The sequence below is a fragment of the Loxodonta africana genome, chromosome 7, assembly GCF_030014295.1.
Source record: "Loxodonta africana isolate mLoxAfr1 chromosome 7, mLoxAfr1.hap2, whole genome shotgun sequence".
NCBI classification, from domain to species: domain Eukaryota; kingdom Metazoa; phylum Chordata; class Mammalia; order Proboscidea; family Elephantidae; genus Loxodonta; species Loxodonta africana.
Genome location: NC_087348.1, coordinates 106,791,914 through 106,812,187, shown reverse-complemented (window position 1 = coordinate 106,812,187; position 20,274 = coordinate 106,791,914). Strand labels below are relative to the sequence as shown.

The 20,274-nt window shown below is 36.2% G+C and overlaps 1 protein-coding gene across 6 annotated transcripts in view; it reads left to right on the top strand.

The window, feature by feature from the left end:
* GRM5 (glutamate metabotropic receptor 5) overlaps window positions 1-20,274 on the top strand; it is a 553,359-nt gene that overhangs the window by 449,899 nt on the left and 83,186 nt on the right. For all 6 annotated transcript variants that reach the window (XM_064288813.1, XM_064288812.1, XM_064288816.1 and 3 more), the window contains exons 5-6: window positions 6,494-6,662; window positions 10,486-10,612. In XM_064288813.1, the coding sequence (XP_064144883.1) occupies window positions 6,494-6,662; window positions 10,486-10,612 (296 nt within the window). The remainder of the gene's footprint in view (window positions 1-6,493; window positions 6,663-10,485; window positions 10,613-20,274) is intronic.

Below are 20,274 nucleotides of genomic sequence, written 5' to 3'. Positions count from 1 at the left end.
AATTTCACTGACCCCTGCTACAGAACTTCCACTGGAAACTAAAGTTTAACAGGTCTGGCTGCTGCCTGGGGTTGGCCATAACTGGACAGGGAAAACACAAAGCGGCAACAGCAGACCAAGTGGTATTTAAAGAAAAATTATATTGCTACATTGTGGGGTTTATGTTTGACAACAATGGCAAGAGGGATATTCTTATATTTTACATTAAGTGGCATTGTATTAGCTTTAAGTAGAATAAGGTATTAATGATGCGTATTGTATTCTCTTGAAATGGCTATACATTAATATAAAGAAGAATAACTTAAAAGTCAGAACTAATTAAGCCAAAAGAAGGTAGAAAAAGAGGAACAGAGGGGTAGAAATTGATGGAGCAAATAGAAAGGAGATTAGTCCCGTAGGAACTTGAAGATAACCAAATCAGGTTTCCACATGGATTTTTAAAATGTGACTCTGGCCATAGAAGGGCCATTAGCCTCCTAATTTTCCTGGAGAGAGAAATGAGTCCCAGAGAAAGGAAGAAATGTGTCCAAGGTCAGGCAGTAACAGAACAAGAACAATATGCAACTTTCAGGCACAATCATCAAATGAGAAGAATTTAACTTACATTTGAGATGGTTCTTTGTTTCTACTAGAAAAGGTTTCATTATTAGCTCCCAGTGAAGTTTCTGAAAATAAGAGAGATTAAGAGGTTAAAGAAGATGGATTACACTTATCCACACACAGCGATGAGAAAGAAGTTTCAGAAGCAGAGAGATGCAGAGAAGGAGGAAAAGAAAGAACAGGCTGAGGGGATTTGTATTCAAGTGTCATATGATTGGAAAGAGACACTAATCTTTGCTTCTGAAACTCATGCAATTTGGGCCTTTGCCAAAGTCATAAAAAAAAAATGGAACATAATTAATTAAAACACAATCTCATAGATTAAATAATCAGTAAACATTGCAGGAAGCCATTATGTGTTTAATTCTTAACTAAAATTTAAGGACGGGTATTTTTGAAACCCTTCTCTCCTTTTTGATGGAGAATAAAATTTATGCTCTGTCTCTGAAAACTCAAAGAATCTATACTGATTCACAAATCTTCTTTTGCAGAGAATTAAGTTCTTTTTTTTTTTAATTAGTTTACTGCTATCAAAGATTTTTAAAGTAATGTTATATAACATTATTATATCTTTGTGTCTGTAGATAAGAAACAATTGCCAGAAATCTAAAGGCCAATTCCATACAGAGGATTCACTGTTTAATGTAATTAGTACAGTTTTATCGGTTTGAACCAAAATTAACGTTTAGCTTTTCTTAAAATATTTCCCCTGTCAAATATGGCATTTTCTATTTTTTAGAGTTTCTGTGTTTATTTTTCAAAAAACTGTACCCCTTCACTTTTTACCATTTCATCTATATAAAGCAAAAGATGCATTTATACAGAGATAAGAGCCATAAAATGCAGAGTGGTTCATATTTTTAAAATTTTTAAACAATGCAACATTGATTTTGTAGCTCTACTGAGCAGATTTTAGCAGCCTTATGGAGAATAAACAACAGTGGATTTGAAATCTAAAGGCTGAGCTTAGGTCCTGGCTCTGTCACTGGTATATTTTGTGACCTGTTCATACTCATTAACCTCTTTAAGTCTCAGTTCCATTGTCTGTAAAATGAACAGTTTGGACTAGACATTATCAGAGTTAAGAACTGGTAAGAATGAGGTTGATACTTATTTGGGGGGAACAATGAAAGCTTCACATCTCTTCAAATCAACAGCAGCAAAGGAAGAAATTTCCTAACACAGTCTCTTCTCCCAGTCTAGAATGTTCAAAGGCTATTTTCTCACAGGGAGTCACCTTTTGAAGACTTAGTAGCTATATTGAAAGTAGCCAATGACAATATATGAGTTTTTTTTACATCAGTGCTCTTCGTGCTGCTATCTCAACTCATTGCACATTTAGTAGCCATGGGATAACTATAAGAGAGTGTCTTATAGACTGACACTTTTGATTTAAAAGTGGAATTTAGATGACTACTCAAAATTATTACCAGCTGACTGCAAACACAACACTGTAGATAATCCTTACAATTTAAAAATGAGTTAATATTCTGAGAAAGACACTACAGCAAAAAATATGATCAGGAGTGAAAACAGTATGGCATAATTTTACACTGCCTGTCCCAGTAGATTGGTGTCAGGTTTGTTCTCAGTATTTCTGCAGAGAGCCTTGTTCTGATTATGGTAATCTGGCCACTTGAACCCAAAGGCTACAAGGTTTTTTATATATAACAATTTCCTGAAAGCTCATCATGCTGAGCATGGAAAGTTGGAAGAGGTATTTATAAGAGACTATTTTTGTTATCATTAAGAGCTGGGCTGCTAACCAAAAGGTCCACAGTTCAAACTCACCAGCCACTCCTTAGAAATCTGATGGGGCAGTTCTACTCTGTCCTATAGGGTCACTATGAGTCGGAATTGACTCAATGGCAATGGGCTTGGTTTTTGCTTTTTTTAATCTGCCAATCTATGAGTCTTTGGGGACAAAACGCATAGGATACTATGAAAAGACATTGTGTACCCAAGACATACCGGTAGGAACTGGCACAAAGGTGGTATTGTTCATCTAATGTTCTCCAGTTCAAAAGTTATGCCTCAGGAATGCTTCTCTGGAAATGCCCTTGCATGTGGATTAAAAAAAAGAAAGAAAGAAAGCCTTGTAAATAAGCACATTGTTTTTTCCCTCTGTCAATCTCTATCCCTGTACTCAAAATAAGAAAAATACCAATATTCCTTATTAATACAGATATTAAAATCCTCAACAAATATTAAAAATATTAATATTATGATATTAATATAAATTTAATATTAAAATACCAGCAAACCAAAAGCACATTAAATGGTTTATATACCATGATCAAGTGGGGTTTATTCCAAGAATAAAAGATTGGTTCAACGTTAGAAAATCATTCAACGTGATACACCACATTAATAGAACAAAGGAAAAAAGAACCACATGACCATATCAAGTGCATTTGAAAAAATCTAGTACCCTGTCATGATAAAACCACTCAAAAAAACTAGGAATAAGAAAGAAAATTCCTTAATATTATAAAGGATATTTATGAAAAACCAACAGCCAACACAGCACTCAATGGAGAAAGACTGAGAGCTTTCCCCATAAGATCAGGAACAAGACAAGGATGCCCACTCTCACCATACTATTCAGTATTATATTGTAAGTTCTATCAGAGCAATTAGGCATGAAAAATCTATTTCTTTTCACAGATGACAAGATCCTATACGTAGAAAACCCCAAAGAATTCACAAGAAAACTACTAGAGCTAATAAGTAAATTTAACAAAGTGAAAGTATATGAGGTCAGCACACACAAAAATCAGTCCAGTTTCTATACTTCAGCAATCGTTTTGAAAAGGAAATTAAAGAAACAATTCCATTTACAATAGCATCTACAAGAATAAAATACCAAGCAATAACCTTAACCAAGGAAGTGAAAGACTTGTACACTGAAAACTGTAAAGTATCACTGAAATAAATTAAAGACCTAAATAAATGAAAAGACATTCTGTGTTCATGAATTTGAAGGCCTAATATAGTTAATATGTCAATATTATAAAAAAAAAATCTATAAACTCGATGTAATCCTGATCAAAATTTCAATAGCCTTCTTTGGAGAAATGGAAAAGTCAACTCTCAAATTTATATGAACTGCAAGGGGACCCAAATAGCCAAAACAATCTTGAAGAAGAACCAAGTAGGAGGACTCATACAGTCTGACCACAATGCAGTAATCAAAATACAGTAATCAAAATGTTCTGTTACTGGTGTAATTATATACATGTAGATGAACTGAATATAATTGAGAGTCCAGAACTAAACCTATACATCTACGTGATTTTCAACAAGGGTGCTAAGTTCATGTAATGGGGAAAGAGTAGCCTCTTTAATAAATGATGCTGGGACAACCAGATTTCTACATGCAAAAGAATGAAGCTGGACCCATACCTTATACCATATATGAAAATTAACTCAAAAGGGATCAAAATTCTAAATGCATGACCTAAAACCATAAACCTCTTAGAGGAAAATAGAGGGGTAATGCTTCAGGATCTAGTTTTTGACAACTGATTCTTAGATATGATGCCAATATCAGGCACAACAAAGGACAAAATAGATAAACAGGACTTCATAAAAATTAAAAATATTTGTTTATCAAAGCACATTATCAACAAAGTGAAGAGACAACCTGCAGATTGGGAACCATATATCAGATGTTGTTAGGTGCCGTGGAGTCGATTTTTGACTCATAGCAAGCCCATGTAACAGAGTAGAACTGCCCCATAGGGTTTTCTAAGCCGTAATCTTTATGGAACAGATTGCCAAGTCTTTCTGTCCCACGGAGCTGCTGGGTGGGTTCAAACTGCCAACTTTTCGGTTAACAGCCAAGTGCTTAACTGTTGTATCACCAGAGCACCTTACACATAGGGATAAGGGTATGATATACATAATATATACAGAATTCTTACAATTTAGCAGCAAAAAGACAAACAACCCAATTAAAAAAATTAAAAAAAAGGGCAAGGGACCAGAATAGATATTTCACCAAAGAAGATACACAAATGGCCAACAAGCACTTTTCAATGCATGTCATTAGTAATTAAGGAAATACAAATCAAAACCACAATGAGATACTATTTCATCCCCACTAGGATATCTAAGGAGTCCCTGGATGGTACAAATTGTTAAGGCACTGAGCTGCTAACGGAAAGGTTGGACGTTCAGGTCTATTGGGTTTGCCTCCGAAGAAATGCCCGGTTATCTACTTCCAAAAAAAAAATCAGCCATTGAAAACCCAGTGGAGCACAGTTCTACTCTGACATACATGGAGTGTGTTGGATTCTACTCGATGGCAACTGGTTTGGTAGGATGGCTATGATCAGAAAGGCTGAAAACAAAAGTAATAGTGGAAATGTAGAGAAAATGGAACCCTCATCTTTTGCTGGTGGAATTGTACAATGGTATGGCTGCTACACAAAACAGTTTGGTGGTTCCCCAAAAAGTCAAACATAGATTTGCCATATGATCCAGCAATCCCACTCCTAGGTATATACCCAAAAGAATTGAAAGCAGGAATGTAAACAGGTACTTGCACACCAATGCTCATTTGCAACACTCTTTTTCACAATAGCCAGAAGGTAGAAACGACCTAAATGTCCTTCAACAGAAGATTGGATAAACACAATATGATGCATACATACAATGAAATATGAACTTTTGATACATGCTAAAACATGAATGAAACTTGAAAACATTATACTCAGTGAAATAAGTCAGACACAAAAAGACAAATATATGATCCTACGTGTATGAAATATTTAGAATAGGCCAAAGTATACAGACCAAAGGTATCAGTGGTTGCCAGGGGTGGGAAGGAAAAAAGGGTCACAGCCTTGAAAATCAAAAGGTCCAGCCTTGAAAACCCTATGGAGCAGTTCTAATCTGTACACCTGGCATCGCCTAATTGGATGGCATCTAATAACAACAGCAGCTGGGGTTGGAGGTTAAAGAAAATGGGAAGAAGTCACTGCTTAGGGGGCACTGAGTTTCTGTTAAGGTTGATGAAGAAATTTGGGGAATGGATGGTGGTGACGACTGTACAGCATGATGAATGTCACTGCATCATACATGTGAAAAAATGTTGAAATGACAATGTTTTGTTATTATAAACCCTATGGGGCAGTTCTACTCTGTCTCGTACAGTTGCTATGAGTCATAATCGACTCAACAGCAATGGGTTTCATTTTTAGGTTTTGGTACCACAATAAAATAAATAAGAATAAAAGCTAATAAAGGCTAAGAACTCACAAGATACTAGTCTCTTCCAGCATTTTCACATTGCACCAGGTGCTTTAAAAGTTATCTATTTTCAAACTTATTTTAAACATCACTCCTGAAATTGTGTTTATGCGATGAATTTAGACATTGGTAAAGGGTAAAATAAGAAAGGTAACCATCAGCCCCTATCCAAATTGCCCACATATTTCATAAAATTGAAGTCAAAATTAAAACCTTTACCAAATTTCTCACTTAGTTAACAAAGGAAAATTTTATCATTTTACTAAAGTGAAGACAAAACCTTTCTATCTTTTTTAGAAGCCTATTACCAGTACTTGTTTCAACTTCTGGAAGTTATTTCAAAACTGTCGTTCAACCTGCTGAGGTCAAGTCACCTTCTCACATGGGATTATTTTCTATTTCAGGCCTTCTCACATGGGATTATTTTCTATTTCAGGTGTAAGAGCTTGGAAGTAAAAAATGATCTCTGAGGAGAAAGTGAAACAGACAGGTTTTTTGTTATTCTAAGTGGTGTACTGTCATGGAAAATTCCAATGTCACTCATACAACAGTAAATATATTTTGGGGAATAAAATCTATTGCTTTCTCCTAACTGAATGTTTATATCCTTATCTGAAATTATATTCTTGTTCCTAAGGTACGAAATCATGAATTTCAAGGAAATGGGAAAAGATTATTTTGATTACATCAATGTTGGAAGCTGGGACAATGGAGAATTAAAAATGGATGATGATGAGGTATGGTCCAAGAAAAGCAACATGATCAGATCTGTGTGCAGTGAGCCATGTGAGAAAGGCCAGATAAAGGTAAAATGGAGTTCTGTTTCTTTAACTTCGTTTTAAATTCAGAAGTTTAATTGGCTATTTTTTTAATTTTTGGATACGTGTTTTATAGTTTATATTGTAAGATTCTAAAGTCAGAAATTGTGTTTTTATTTGCTTTCTTATCATTAAATTCCTCCTGCTGTCTAGAGTACTATCCACAATAGTCTTAGTATTTGGACTTATTGAAGTAATTGATGAATCACATTTGCCTACCCTTTCTATTCATGTAAGCCTTTGAAGCTATTGTTTCCTGGGAATAAACTGTTCACAGTTGGAAGACACATTAATTTCTAATTAATGTAGCAAGTCCTATTAATGTGAGAGTTGATATTGATGGAGAAAAAAAAGAAGTTAAACACCCTTTACTATCAGAAAGTTTACAGTCTAGATGAGGAAAAATGTCATGACACAGATAAGCGACATCATGTAAAATGTGATGGTTTCATTGAGAAGGAAAGGGTGATATGGAAGTTCAACAAAAGATAGTGACAAAGAATTAAATGTGAGAAATTGGACCATAAAAGATGGGTAGCATTTCAGAGTTAGATGTGGGGAAAAGATCATATACAGAGAGGGAACAGTGACTGGAGGTACAGAATCGGTCAATTAAAGACTTAAGGAATAAAAGTGAGCAATCTGGGGTGCGTGGCTTTAAATGGTTATTATAAAACAAAAAAGGTAAAATGATAGCTTGAAGCAAGATTTGTGGAGTTTTTAATGTCATACTAAATAAGATGAATTTAACTTTTATTAGACAGGATTCTGGGAATCATTTTGACCAAGATGTTAACTTCAGCTGGGCTATGATAAGTGAATATTAATTGAGTAGTGTTGTGAAACATGAATAAAGAAGAAAGAGACAATTTAGAAGGACACTCTGACAGTGGTAACAAGGGCCCTGAAAAAGGGAAGAAACAGTGAGAACAGATAGGGAGCATGGGAGATATTTGGGAGAAACATTATAGAGGTAGACTCAGTGAGTCCTGGCTACCGACTGGGTGTATGATTGGAGAAAAGAAAAAAGTCCAAGACGATCAACTGCAATCCCAAATTTTAGTAAGCAGAAGGTGCCATTTTTAGGAGTAGAAAAATGGTAAAGGCTTCAGATAAAAGGCTATGAGCTAGTTTGGGGGCATGTTGGTTTTGAGATATCTAGCCAGTGATAGAAAAATATTGAGATAGAAAATGAAAAATAAGGCTGAAGATACAGATTTAGGAATTAACTGCATAGAGCTAAAGTTGACGCTGTTAAACTTGAGAAAATCATTGAACCTGAAAGTACAAAAAGAAAATAAGTCTGAGCTGAGAATGGACCTTGGAGAATCTCTGCTTTTAAAGTGTAAAAGAGGAAGAGAAGGTAGAAGCAGAGCAGGAACAGGGTCACAGAGAATTAGAATACAGTTACATAGGATGGTGGTCAGTGAAAGACAGAGGTCAAGAAAGAGGAGGACTGAGAGAAAAACATGAAATTTTGGTATTAACACTTCATCTGGAGCTTTCTAGAAGTGGCACCTGACAAACTAAAAGAGTTGAATGGAAATTGAGCACTGAGAAATGTGTGCTGAAAAGCAGGTTAGGGGTAATCTACTAGCTTGAGAACAATAAAAGACTACTTTTAGGCTAAGTAAGACCTGGCCACACAGAAAATAAAAAGCTGAAGAGAAAGGAAAGAGTGAAGATATAATAAAAAGGGGAAGATAACTATTGGGGTACAGTGCCCTGGGGGAAGAAGAAAAGATGAGATCAAAATAACATTTATCAGATAATTCCTGGAGTACTACAGTACCACATTCCATGCAGTGTATATACTTGGCGCAGTTGGCCTTAATTTTCAGTCAAACTCATGTTCACTTCATTTAGGATGCGTTAAGATCGCAAATGAAATATTTCAGTACTGAAAGTGAGGTCCTTAAAGAGTAGTTCTGAAGACTTGGAAAGCATAAGACCAAAAGGGAGAAAGACAAGATAGATGAAGATAAAAATAAATTTATAAACATCTGACAAATGGTTTGATAGCTTATCACCAAAAAAATCAAACCCATTGCATTCAAGTCAGTTCCATGTCATAGTGACCCTATAGGACAGGGTAGAATTGCCTCATAGAGTTTCCAAGGAGCACCTGGTAGATTGGAACTGCCAACATTTTGGTTAGCAGCCAAGCTCTTAACCACTGTGCCACCAGGGCTCCAGTAGCTTATAAAAAAAAAAATAGAGTATCTAAATACTGCTTACATCCTAGAAAACCCTATGGGGCAGTTCTACTCTGTCCTACAGGGTCACTATGCAACGGGTTTGGGTTTTTTGTTCTTGTTTTTTAATCTAGCTAAAGTACTCTTCGTAGCAATATTATTTACCATTTGTTGTTGTTGTGTGCCATTGAGTCAATTCCTACTCATTTCCAAGGAGCGGCTGGTGGATTTGAACTGCCGACCTTTTAGTTAGCAGCCGTATCGCTTAACCACTGTGCCTCATTAGCAGTTTTGCATCAATTTTCTTGTTATCTTAGAGAATGGATGTTTCAGGCTATTTTTTCTTCATTCCCTGCTTGTACTTTTGTAGATACTAGAACCAGCATAAGGGGTACCACAAATACAATAAAGAGGCACCAGCTTACAATTGAATTTGGCTATACATACATATCTAGATGTCATTATTTATCAAAGGTTATGAACAGGGTTGCATGTAAGACAGGGAATATAAAGTGTAATCATTTCTGTGTCCTCCTATTGCTAGTTATTAATCACAGTTTTAATTATTTATGACAATGTTTAATGAATGCTGTCTCTATTCCACAGAGGCTATTCATGCTCCAGTAGTGAAAAAAAGAGGGACTTTCATTTCTAAAGAATAACATCTGGGACTCTTTCAACTGTTAAATCATTTCAATTATTTCCCATTGCCTTAAAAAATCAAGCAGATGAAGAGGTGTATAAGTCTCAATGACCTTATCCACCTTCATCTCAAGGAAAACAAAGCTATTAGAAAAGGAAGGAATGGACTGAATTGTAGAACCAGATTTTTCGTAGAAAAAGGGACCCAGAGAATATCTCCAGAAAAACCTTCATCTTCTGCCTCTTAATCCAAACTTCTGTCCTTCTACCCAATACAAACTCCTAATTCTTTTTGATCACATGGATAGATTTTTGAACATTAAGAGAGATGCAGTGCTTTTTGCTCACAATTATCCAACCAGTAGAGGGAAGCCAAGGTAACCCCAGAGATCAAAAGTTCTTAATTTAAGGGAAAGAGAGGCAAAAACCCTGGGGGAAAATTCAGTAATGTACACATAAATGCAAATGTATGCTTATGAATATATGAGCACACACACAAGCACTTAATTAAATATAAATATTACAAATATCCCAAGCTAAGGACCCCTGGTGGCACAATGGTTAAGCACTCGGCTGCTAGCTGAAAGGTGGGAGATTTGATCCCACCCAAAGGCTCTACAGGAGAAAAGACCTGGTGATCTGCTCCCATAAACACTACAGCCTGGAAACCCCATGGGGCAGATCTACTTGGAATCGGCTTTATGACACACAACAACCACATCCCAAGCTAATTATCCAAAGATATGCATTTAAGTCTTGATCCTCTTACCAACCAATTTTATGATTTTGGACTGGTTGCTCAAACTCAGCCTCTGTTTATTTTTTCAATTATCCAATGAAAATATTAATACTTATACTGATAATCTTTGAAATAGTGTATTTTCTGCATTGTGAAGCAGTACATTTGAATAAGAGATTTCTGTATTTTTTCCCTATACAAACAAAATAATCAAAACTTTAAATGTTTGCCTCAGGTGATCCGGAAGGGAGAAGTGAGCTGTTGCTGGACCTGTACACCTTGTAAAGAGAATGAGTATGTCTTTGATGAGTACACCTGCAAGGCGTGCCAGTTAGGATCCTGGCCCACTGATGACCTTACAGGTACATGTATCACAATGTCATCATACGAACACCCCTCAAAAACTAAAAAGACACAGCATGGAGAGAGAGGGTCACATCTCCAAGTGTTTTTCATTTCGGTGGTCCTGTTTATGGGACAAGGAATTTCCTTAGGAACAGGACTCTTTTCTCAATACCTAGGCTACTTGTGAAAATACTTAGATCTAGGTGAGGGAAAGCTGCCTACACACAAACCCAAACTAGATCTGAATCTCTTAGTCTACCCTCCAGGCAGTCCCAGGTGGTCCTTAGCAGAGCCCAGCTAAGTGTGTCACTTGAGGTGAAGAGGGAGGGTTAATTAGTTAGGAAGAGACTAAAATATATCATGACATAACCAGGAGCAAAAAAGGTAGCACAAAATTGGATGAAAGTTGGTCTTGAGTGCTTTTCTTCAATCTAAACCATAAGCCTCCAACTCATAAGAGTTTTCAAGTAATGTTGGCACGGTACAACATTTGTCTTCATTTTTAAGTTTTGGTTTTTGCTCCAAAAGATGTTAAGAAACATGTCATTGTGTTCTCCAGACTATATTTTACAGTCATTATTAATTATTATGCTAAACATTATTTTTGCATCCTCCCAACTTTTCTTCAATGAACATTTATTAAGTACATATTAACTGCCTATTTTCCTACTACTGAACTAAAGATTTATAAAGAAGATATTACCGTTATCTTAAAGGAGTTCATGGTTTAGTGAGGGAAGCCAAAAAAGTAAATCTATTATTAAAATACATATATATATAAAAAAAAGGACATACATTTATGGACATGAGAACATGAGGAGGGGTGCCATGGGGCTGAGTTTGCAAGGAAAAGAGAAAAAGGCATTTCAGGCAGAAGGTTACAGCATGTATTGTGTCAGACAGTCTAGTGACTTTAGACCAGACAGACTAATCCAGAGGAATCTAGCACAAAACTCCTACAGGTCACCTGTCTTAGGCTGCAGCCCTACCATGGTGATTTCCACGGTACTTGTATTAGCTTATTCCAAAAGCCTGGTCCTAAAAAGCCTCTGATCCTGGGACTTTTGAGACCAGCTCACATAGTGCTTTGTTTTTAGTGGCTGGCATTCATTCAGAAAACATTACTCTTCTTAAGAACAAAAAACTCTAAATTAGTTATGCACCCAAATGCCTTGTGATAGACTCTGTGTCCTGTTTTTACCACTAGACAATGACCTTTCAGATACCATTATTCATCCTGGTGTCCCCAAAGCCAAGTCAGTGCTGAAAACAAAGCCTTCAATAAATTTTGTTGAATAGATGAACTACAAAACATACATACATACACAGTAAAAATGCCAGGGAGAAAAAAAAAATACATGTTATGATTGGTTTTCTTGGGAGGGGGTGAATAGCAGTACAGGTGATCTTTTCCTTCCTACTATTTCTTTACATTTTTCCTGATTTTCTCAACTTCAACTTAGATAATTGTTAAAATGAAAAACTATCCATTCAAGTATCTTGCATGGCTAAGCACCTTGCTGAGTTAATATATACATATAAATTTTGTGTTCTGTTTTATAAGATAATGCTGCTCCCTGTAAGCATAGTCTGCTCTTTCCTTCATTCAACATATATGCATTACATACACACACACACACATATATATATTTATTACTATTTTTTACATTCTATTTAGTGTTGGAGAAACTGAGGTGAAAAAGCAGACATGTTTCTTATGTCTTTTAGTCTCCATATCACAGTCCTTTTTTAGTTTACCATCTTGTGGGGACACACACACACACACACACACACACTGACAAATTTCAGTAAGCAATATGAAGAAAAAGACCAGGAGTTAAAAAAAATATTAAGACATAATGTTAATTTGTGGTCAGAAAAGAGCTCTCCAGAGAAATAAAAATGAGCTGAGACCTGAAGGATACATAGAAATGGCTAGCAAAGAATGGCAAGAAGGGAAATGCATGTGTGAAGGTCGATATATGGCCAGATCATGGTAAGCAAAGGGGAAAACGGTGTCAAAAGGAATGGAAAGGTAGCAGGGATAGATCATACAGAACACTGTAGAACGTGTTACAGATTTGATTATTTTATTATAAGCACAGCGAGAAACAACTGCAAAGGTTTTAGCCGAAGAAAAACATGAATGGATGTATATTTTATTAAGAATATTCTGGCAGCTGTGAGGGAGAATGGATTATAGAGGGATGAGAAGTGGAAGCAGGGAGACAAGTTAGGTGGTTTCTGCAGGTTGCTACTGCAGACAAGAGTTCTTGATGTTTTGAGCTAAATAGTAGCATTGAATGATTTGAACTATACTTTTGGGTAGAATTAATAGACACAGAGATGAATTGGATATGGAAGGTACTAAATGAAGTCTGCCAATTTTTTTGCTTTGAAGACTGGAGAAATAAATACACTGATAAAGATCAAGAGTTCAGTTTTAGGCATAATCAGTTTGAGATGCCTTCGAGATTTTTAAGTGTGGATTAATTAATTTAAAACACTAATGCCTTATTTTGCACTAGGTAGGGACTGGAAATATTAAAACTGGAAGTTTTCAAGAAATTTATAAGCTAGTGGGAGGAAGAGTGTGTAAATGTATAAGAGTATAGTGTACCAAATACTGTAGGTGAGGAATGACTAAAATATTATGGCAACATGGAGGAGGGCATAAATAACTAGAATTTGCAAAGATTTACTCTTGTGGCATAAATTGAAGCTCACTTAAAAAAATGAAGAAGATCCTATTAGAAAGTGGGAATAGCTGTTTCAGAATTATGAAGACCATACCTATTAAAGAATGATGAATAGCTAATGGGTTATTTTTGCTAATTATTAAAGTTTTATGCATCCTTCTTTCTTTCATCTCAGGCATGTCCCACTATTGTTTAAAGGCACATCCTCCAGTTGTTCATTACATCTCATCCCTTACTCTAATCAATTTTCTTGACTGAGTAATCAGTATGCACTTTTTTAAACTTCTCCATACTTGATTTATCAAAGCAATATGTCCCCTACCCTTACATTGCAAAAGATATCAGTGACCACCATATTGCCAAACCTAATGACCACTTGTGAATCTTCATTTTATAAACCTGTCTGTTCATAATTTCGATGCTACACACCTGAAGTTATCTCCACTAATAGCCATAAGATGACATAAGTTTCTCTGATTTGCATATACACTTCTTAGATTTTTTGCTGGCTCTTCTACTTTGTTCATATTCTTAAACCTTGACGTTTCCCAGGGTTCCATCATTAGCTTGTTATTCTCTTTCTAAACAATCTCTCCAAGTGATGTCATCTACTTGGAAGGTTTTAACTATTACATATGTGCTATCGGAGCACAGTGGCTAAGAGCTCAGGCTGCTAACCAAAAGGTCAGCAGTTCGAATCCACCAGCCGCTCCTTGAAAACTCTATGGGGCAGTTCTACTCTGTCCTATGGGTTGCTATGAATCAGAATCAACTTGACCGCAATGGATTTGGTTTAGTTTTTTTTTTTATTATGTTCTATGGACTCACAAGACTACAGTTCAGCATGTATTCCTGGCCTGAGTTTCAAACTCATGAATCCAACTACTTGCTGAACATCTCTACTTGGTTAATCCACATGTATCTCAATCCAGTATGTCCATGCCTCCATCATCTCCCATTGCACTGGTTTCCTATTCATAGACTTGCTTCTCCCTTATCAGTTAATGATCATCATCATTCCCCTAGTTGCCCCAAATAAAAAAGACAAGTCATCTTAACAACAAAAGGATAAACAATCAAGTCAAAAAATGGGCAAAGGACTTAACAGACATTTCAATAAGAGGATGTAGAAATGGCCAGCAAACACAGGAAAAGATGCTTAATGCCATTAGGGAAATGCAAATCAAAACTATAATAAGATACCATGTCACCCCCACTAGAATGTTTATGATAAAAAAAAGAAAAAAAAAAAACGGTATTGGTGAGGAAATGGAGAAATTGGAACCCTCATTCATTACAAGCAGAAATCCAAAATGGTACATCCACTGTGGAAAAGTTTGGCAGTTGCTCAAAAAGTTAAACTCAGACCTACCATATGTCCCAGCAATCTCAATCCTATTTATATGTCTTAGTCCTCTAGTGCTGCTATAACAGAAATACTACAAGTGGATGGCTTTAACAAACAGAAATTTATTCTCTCACAGTCTAGAAGGCTCAGAGTTAGAATTTAGGGCACCAGCTCTAGGGAGAAGGCTCTCTCTCTCTGCCAGCTCTTAGGTAAATGTCTCTGTCATAGATCTTCCCCTGGTCTAGGAGCTTCTCAGTGCAGGGACCCCAGGCCCAAAGGATGCACTCTGCTTCTGGCTCTTCTTGTTTGGTGTTAGTGAGGTCCCTCTCTGCTCTCTTCTCTCCTGTATTTCAAAAGAGACTGACTCAAGATACCACCTAATCTTGTAGATTGTGTCTAACCTTATTAACATAACTGCCTCTAATCCCACCTCATTAACATCATAGTCAATTCTGACTCATAGGACAGAATAGAACTGCCCCATAGGATTTCCAAGGAGCAGCTGGTAGATTCAAACTGCTGCCCTTTTGGCTAGCAGCCCTATCTCTTAACCACTCTACTACCCGGGCTATAATAGAGGTTAGGATCTACAATACAACAGATCACAAATTGGAGGACAACCACATAATCCTGGGAGTTATAGCCTAGCCAAATTGATATACCGCCAAATTTTTGGAGGACAGAATTCAATCCATAACAATATGTGACCAAAAGATGTGAAAGCAGAACCACTAACAGAAACCTGTACACCAGCGTTCATTGCAACACTATTCACAACAGCCAAAGGGTATAAAGAACCTAAATGTCCATCAGCAGATGAATGGATAAGCAAAAAGTAGTATATACATACAGTGGAACACTACTCAGCCATAAAGAGAAATGAAGTTGTGATACATGCCACAACATGGATAAACCTTGAGAACATTTGCTGAGTGAAACAAATCAGACACAAAAGGACAAATCATGTAGAATCTCACTTACATGAAATAGGCATATGTATAGAAACCAAAGTGTATTAGTGGTTATCACGGGTAGGGGGGGATGGGAAATGGGGGAGTTACTTTTAGGGGCAACGTTGTTGTTGTTGTTGTTGTTAGGTGCCGCCCAGTCAGTTCCAACTCATAGCGACCCTATGCACAACAGAACAAAACACTGCCCGGTCCTGAGCCATCCTTACAATCGTTGTTATGCTTGAGCTCATTGTTGCAGCCACTGTGTCAATCCACCTCATTGAGGGTCTTCCTCTTTTCCGTTGACCCTGTACTCAGCCAAGCATGATGTCCTTCTCCAGGGACTGATCCCTCCTGACAACATGTCCAAAGTATGTAAGACGCAGTCTCGCCGTCCTTGCTTCTAAGGAGCATTCTGGTTGTACTTCTTCTAAGACAGAGTTGTTCGTTCTTTTGGCAGTCCACGGTATAGTCAATATTCTTTGCCAACATCTTGTGTTTGCCAGCTTGTCGTACTGTGGGGGCTTGCGTGTTGCTGTGATGCTGGAAGCTATCCCACCGGTATTCAGATACCAGCAGGGTCACCCATGGAGGACAGGTTTCAGCTGAGCTTCCAGACTAAGACAGACTAGAAAGAAGGACCCAGCAGTCTACTTCTGAAAAGCATTAGCCAGTGAAAACCTTATGAATAGCAAGAGGGCAATGAGTTTATGTTAATTATGGTGGAATAATTTCAAAAAGGATAGTGACAATGGTTGCACAACATGAAGACTATAATTGATGTCACAGAATTATACATATAAAAATTGTTGAATTGGAAAGTGTTTTCTTACGTATATTTTTACCACAATTAAAAAGAAAAAAAGTTTCAGACTGGAGGGGGGAAAAAAAAGAGGCAAGTCATCTTAGACTCTTCTCTATTCCTAACCACCTATTTAGCCAATCACTTATAAATCCTAGCCACTTAAATTGATAAATATTTATTAATAATATCTCCTCCTCTCTGTTAGACTATTAAACTGCCAAATCCCCTCTTCTGTATTTCTAAAGCAAATTCTATTCCCTCATTTTTTTTTTCCCATCTGGATTTTAACGACCTATTTCCTTATCTTCATTTCCTACTTAAATGTTAGTTTCTCAAGAATAGAACTATCTCTTAATTACAGTTGCATTCAGCAACCAGCAAAATGTCTGATATATAGTAGGTGCTCAATCAATGTGTGTCAACCTGCAGTAATATGATGGAGAGTGTTACAAGTGAAGATTAAGGTAGGAATTGGCTGGGGCCAGCCTGTGAAGATAGCCTTTAACCAAGATGTTTGGGCTTTTTTTCTATAGCAGTGTGGGGTCAGTGGAGGTTCTCAAACAGAAGAATGATATGTTTTCCTCTGACTATGTGTGTACGTGTGGGTGTGTGTATAGAAAATACAAGTCAAATCTGGAAAATGTCCACATTGATCTGAAGTGAAGTTTAACTTTTAGTTGGAATCTATAATACCTTCTCAAAGAGCCTATAGCTGTTTGCAACATTATCTCACTGATCCTGATCCAAAGTAACAGATGACTTGGAGCAGCTAGCCTGCAGACTGCTCTGATGGCTTTGGCTATTCCAAAATCTGCCACAGAGACGCTTGCAGCTAGCCTCAGGGAATGTTGTAAGCCTTTTTTTTTTTTTTTTCACTACCTTCGCTTTTAGCTGGAAACCCTGGTGGCATAGCGGTTAAGTGCTACGGTTGCTAACCAAAACACTGGAAGTTCAGATCCACCAGGCACTCCTTGGAAACCCTATGGGGCAGTTCTATTCAGTCTTATAGGGTCGCTATGAGTCGGAATCAACTGGAAGGCAATGGGTTTGGTTTGGGTTTTTTGGCTGCTTATAGCTACGCTATCCCAGTCTATTACATGTCAACTTAGGTCACCTGTGAGTCAGTATCCTTATTATGATAACAATTAACACAGATATAATGCTTTCTATGTGCCAGGAACTGTTTGAAGCATTTTATAAATGTTTATTTAATTCTCAAAACAATACTTTAAGATTGTTAGCGTGGTTAAAGAAACCTGAGCCCACCTAGAATCGAATAACTGTTTATTAAAACAAATAGGAGTAGTAATCAACTAGTATTTGTGTATATCTATATATTTATCCATATACTTGTATGCATATATGTATGTATGTATGTGCACGTGTATATATATTCATAAAAGGATATCTGAAATGAAGGATACCTGAAGTTAAATATTTCAGTAGACTCAAAATACCACTGAATGAAACAAATAATATAAATGGCTTCTCTCTGGAGGTTTATCTGAACTAAAATGTTGAGTAAAAATAATGTGGCAGATAAAGTGGGCATAGGAATAAATCATTCTAAAATCCTGGGTTATGTAATTTGTCCAAGGTCAAGTAATTGTCAGGAAGGGATTTGAATTTAGGCATTCTGGCTCTAAAGTTCCTATTGTTATTCTTTGTTATGATTTTTAGAAAGTGCAATTAACTTGGGACTTTAGTAAGTCCAATATACATTTTGAATAGGAAGGAAAACCACAATAAAAGTAGAAATAGTATTTAAGATTCTTTTAAAAGAAATAATCAGTAAATTTGAAGACAGATCAATTGAGATTGTCCAATCTGAGGAACAGGAAGAAGAAAGAATGAAGAAAATTAACAGATCTTCAGAGACCTGTACGACACTACCACGCATACCAACATATACACAATGGGAGCCCTAGAGGGAGAAGAATAAACGGGCAGAAAGAATATTTGATAAAATAATGCCTAACATTTTGCCAAATTTGACAGACAATAGTAATCTATAATACAAGGAGCTCAGTGAACTGCAAGTAAGATAAAGAGATCCACACCTAGACACATGACAATAGAACTTTTGAAAGTCAAAGGCAAAGAGAATTTTGAAAGCAGCAAAAGAAAAGTGACTCACCACATACAAGGGATTCCCAATAAGATTAACAATTTGCTTTTTATTAGAAACTGTAGAATCCAGAAGGTAGTGGCATGACATATTCAATGTGCTGAAAGAAAAAAAACTAACAACTAGGAATTCTATAACCAGCAACACTATCCTTCAAAAAGGAGAAATTAAGACATTTTCAGAGACAAAAATTGAGATAATTTGTCCTATCAGACCTGCCCTACAAGAAATATTAAAGGGAGTCCTTTAAACTGAAACAAGAGCACACTTAGACAATAACTCAAATCCACATGAAGATACAAATGACACCAGTAAAGTTAACTAGATAGAAAATATAAAAGCTATCACAAAGATATTTTTGTTTGTAATACTATTCTTCAAATATTTCATTTAAAAGACAACTGCACAACACAATAATTATAAAATTGTATTGAAGAATTTATGATAACCCAGTGCCGTTGAGTCGAGAGCTTATGATAAAGGTTAATAATTTGTACGAAAAAATAGTAGCACAAGACAGTGAAAGGGAATGAAGCTATATTGGACTTAAATTTTTATATACTATTGAAATTAAGTTAGTAATAATATGAACTAGATAACTTTTCATTTAAATTAAGATGTTAATTGTAATCCTCAGGGAAACCAGAAAGGTTAGCGATTGGAATCCATTCAGAGCTGCCTTGGAAGACAGACCTGGTGATCTGCTTCTAAAAGGTCACAGCCTTGAAAACCCTATGGAACTCAGCTCTACTCTGCACACATGGGGGTCACCATGGGTTGGAATATTAAAATAGAATAAGATGAGATGTTAACACTTATCAAATCTAGGTTTTATAATATTTATTTTATACTCCGCATGTTTAAATTTTTCAGAGTTTAAAAAATTCATACCATTTAAATATTTAATAATAAAAATATTAAAAGTAAAATACTAAAATGAGGGAGTTCTAAGATGAAAAAAAAAAGATGAGGATAAGAGAAAACTACAGTAAGAAAATGTTTCAAAAAACTAAGTGAAAGTTATTGGTAGTTTAGACTAGGATGAAGTAGTGGGAGTGAAAAATCATTAAAGAGATTTAATTAGGAAATAAAATCAATGAGACTAGGTAATCAATTCCCTGAAAAGAAGAAGTTTACTGCAATGTGATAGGCTTTGAGAGAGGAAGAAAAAAAAATAATGGAAGGCAACACTTTGGCCTAGGCATTCAGAAAAAAAAAAGAACTCCCTAAATACCTCCACCAAGACCCTTTTCATTACACATCGTTCCCTACCATACATATGCAAAGCTGCCCTAGAAAGAATCTTTAATTTGCCTTCCCTCAGATAATTTCAGGGGGATATAAGTAGCTCTATAGATCTTTATAGATCTTTAGCTCCCAGTTTGAAACTATGGAAACACTTCCAGGTGGGTTTGCCAAGCTCTGGCAATCTTCCAATAAACCGAAGAAAAAAGAAAGAGCAAAAACAATGTGGCTTTCAAGTAGTAACTCAGTGGGAAGCTTTATGATAGAAAGTGAGAATGATTTCCTCCTTTTCACTCATAGAGAAATGTATCTTATTTATTTTAAGTGTGAAGCTGTAAAATGAAGGGAGATCATGCTTATTGACATTTTAATGTAAATAGGAACATTCTCTAAGAAGTTCCTTTGGTTCCCTAAGTTACCTAATTGCTTTGGAGGTTGGAACCTTTGTATCTTCACTTAAGAGGAGAAAAAGAGGACAGGGTCAAACAAAAAGGAACTGGTGGG